Source organism: Aplysia californica, unplaced genomic scaffold (genome assembly GCF_000002075.1).
Source record: "Aplysia californica isolate F4 #8 unplaced genomic scaffold, AplCal3.0 scaffold00065, whole genome shotgun sequence".
Taxonomy (NCBI): Eukaryota; Metazoa; Mollusca; class Gastropoda; order Aplysiida; family Aplysiidae; genus Aplysia; species Aplysia californica.
In genome coordinates this window covers 1365173-1366840 of record NW_004797335.1, presented here as the reverse complement: position 1 = coordinate 1366840, position 1668 = coordinate 1365173, and the positions used below count along the sequence as shown (strand labels likewise).

The 1668-nt window shown below is 40.6% G+C and overlaps 1 protein-coding gene across 1 annotated transcript in view; it reads right to left on the bottom strand.

Annotated features, from left to right (window-relative positions):
- The window catches only part of LOC101862784, a 17911-nt gene extending 17670 nt beyond the window's left edge, over positions 1 to 241 (bottom strand). Inside the window, exon 1 of the mRNA XM_035968514.1 lies at positions 78 to 241. Within this exon, the coding sequence (XP_035824407.1) occupies positions 78 to 241 (164 nt within the window). The remainder of the gene's footprint in view (positions 1 to 77) is intronic.
- Between the last annotated feature and the right edge of the window lie 1427 nt (positions 242 to 1668).

Sequence of the window (1668 nt, the reverse complement as noted above, 5' to 3'; positions counted from 1 at the left end):
TAATAAATAAATAAATTGATTATTTAAATCATAACAACAACAATAATACAGAATTATGCCGAAGTGGAAAACGTTACCTGTAAGGATCTGGAATCTTCATCTTGTTGTAACAGACGAGACATGCGATGAAATCGTCCTTGACCGTGGTCTCGATGTGGGTCCGCAGGCATAGCTTGCACAGGCGGGAACAACACAACACTTTGGGGTCGTTGAACGGTCCGTGGCAGTAGCTGCACTCCATCCTACTACACACAAAGAAAATACATATTTTAAAAAATGTATTGACGTTAACGAAAAGTAATTACCATCACATTGGCTAGTGGGGAACTTTTCTTTTTTTCATTCATCTCTTAACCCTATCCGTACGTCGTGTTTTACTATCGTATCCATACGACGTGGGGAAGTCTGTGCCACCACTTTACAAAGAGGAAATTTACTCGTTAATCCGATCCGTACGTTTTGCTTAGCAGTCTGTCAAAATGATTTTTTTAGGAGAAATGCTGAAAGTTTCAAAGAGATCTTCGTCCAAGAAGTATTCTAAAATGTGAAGAATACAACCGCAGGGGTACAAAATGACCTCAGGGCGTCACTCTCTGTAGTGCGGAGGCTGCAGTTTGCCGCACACCCACCCGGCTCCGGTAGAGCTTTGGGTCTCTCTGCCCAGGGTTTGTCCAATATTTCCTTCTAACTGAAATGGGGACTTGAGATATATGGTCGCTTTTAAGAACAAATGGGCTATCCCGAAAAATATTGTTTTGAGAAAACCGAGGGTAAAGTTCAGTTTCTTTAAAAGACAAAGAGAGTTTTCTCTATAACAAAACACATATACGCACCAATGAAACCAAACTTCTCCTATAGGTAGGACAATGCCCACTTTTGATGTTGGTCAAGATTTCTAGAAACCTCCGAAATCTGGGTTAGCCCGCTTGTCCTTAAAAATGACCATATAAATATATTATGTTCTTTTTCTACTTATCTATTGAATAACTTTTACTTTTTTGTCCCCCTTTTCCGCAAGGTGTCGATTGTTTGACGTGGGTCAGGTGCATTGCTTCTCGGATCGTCATATTATTGTGACTTTGAAGGGTCTCTTTGTCTCCTTCGATCCACTTTTTCTACTTATCAAACGTTCAAAAAAGAAATCATCTTGATTTTTTTTAATGGGCGATGGAGGGGGTGCGAGTTTTTAGCTAGTTTTCACATTTTTTCTACGTTTCTTTCTTTTCACGTAGTTGTTTTACGCCCCTTTGACACAATTTAGATAATTTAGGAGAGAGCCTTCCGACCTTGCCTGGCTGGGCTGAGAGGAATACAATGTCCCAGCAGTCAGTCCGAGGTACTGGACAAAAATATTTCTTGCCACTCTAGAATCGAACTCAGGTCTCCTTCATGCGACAGCAAAACGCCAAAAGAACAAACCACATACGCCTGTATTTTCTGGTTATATGTTTGAGGCCTTCCCAAAGTCCAAACGATGTGGAGCAGCAGATACTAACCATATGACATATTCATATTTCATAAATATATTGTGATATCATAAAGCTACATGCCCCCTATCCCAACTCACCGTTACAAATATCCCACGCAGGAAAAAAACAGGAAGTGGACTGTGAAGAACGCTTACACCAAACCATTCAAGACTGGAAAGGGTTTAAACGGCCACTTCAC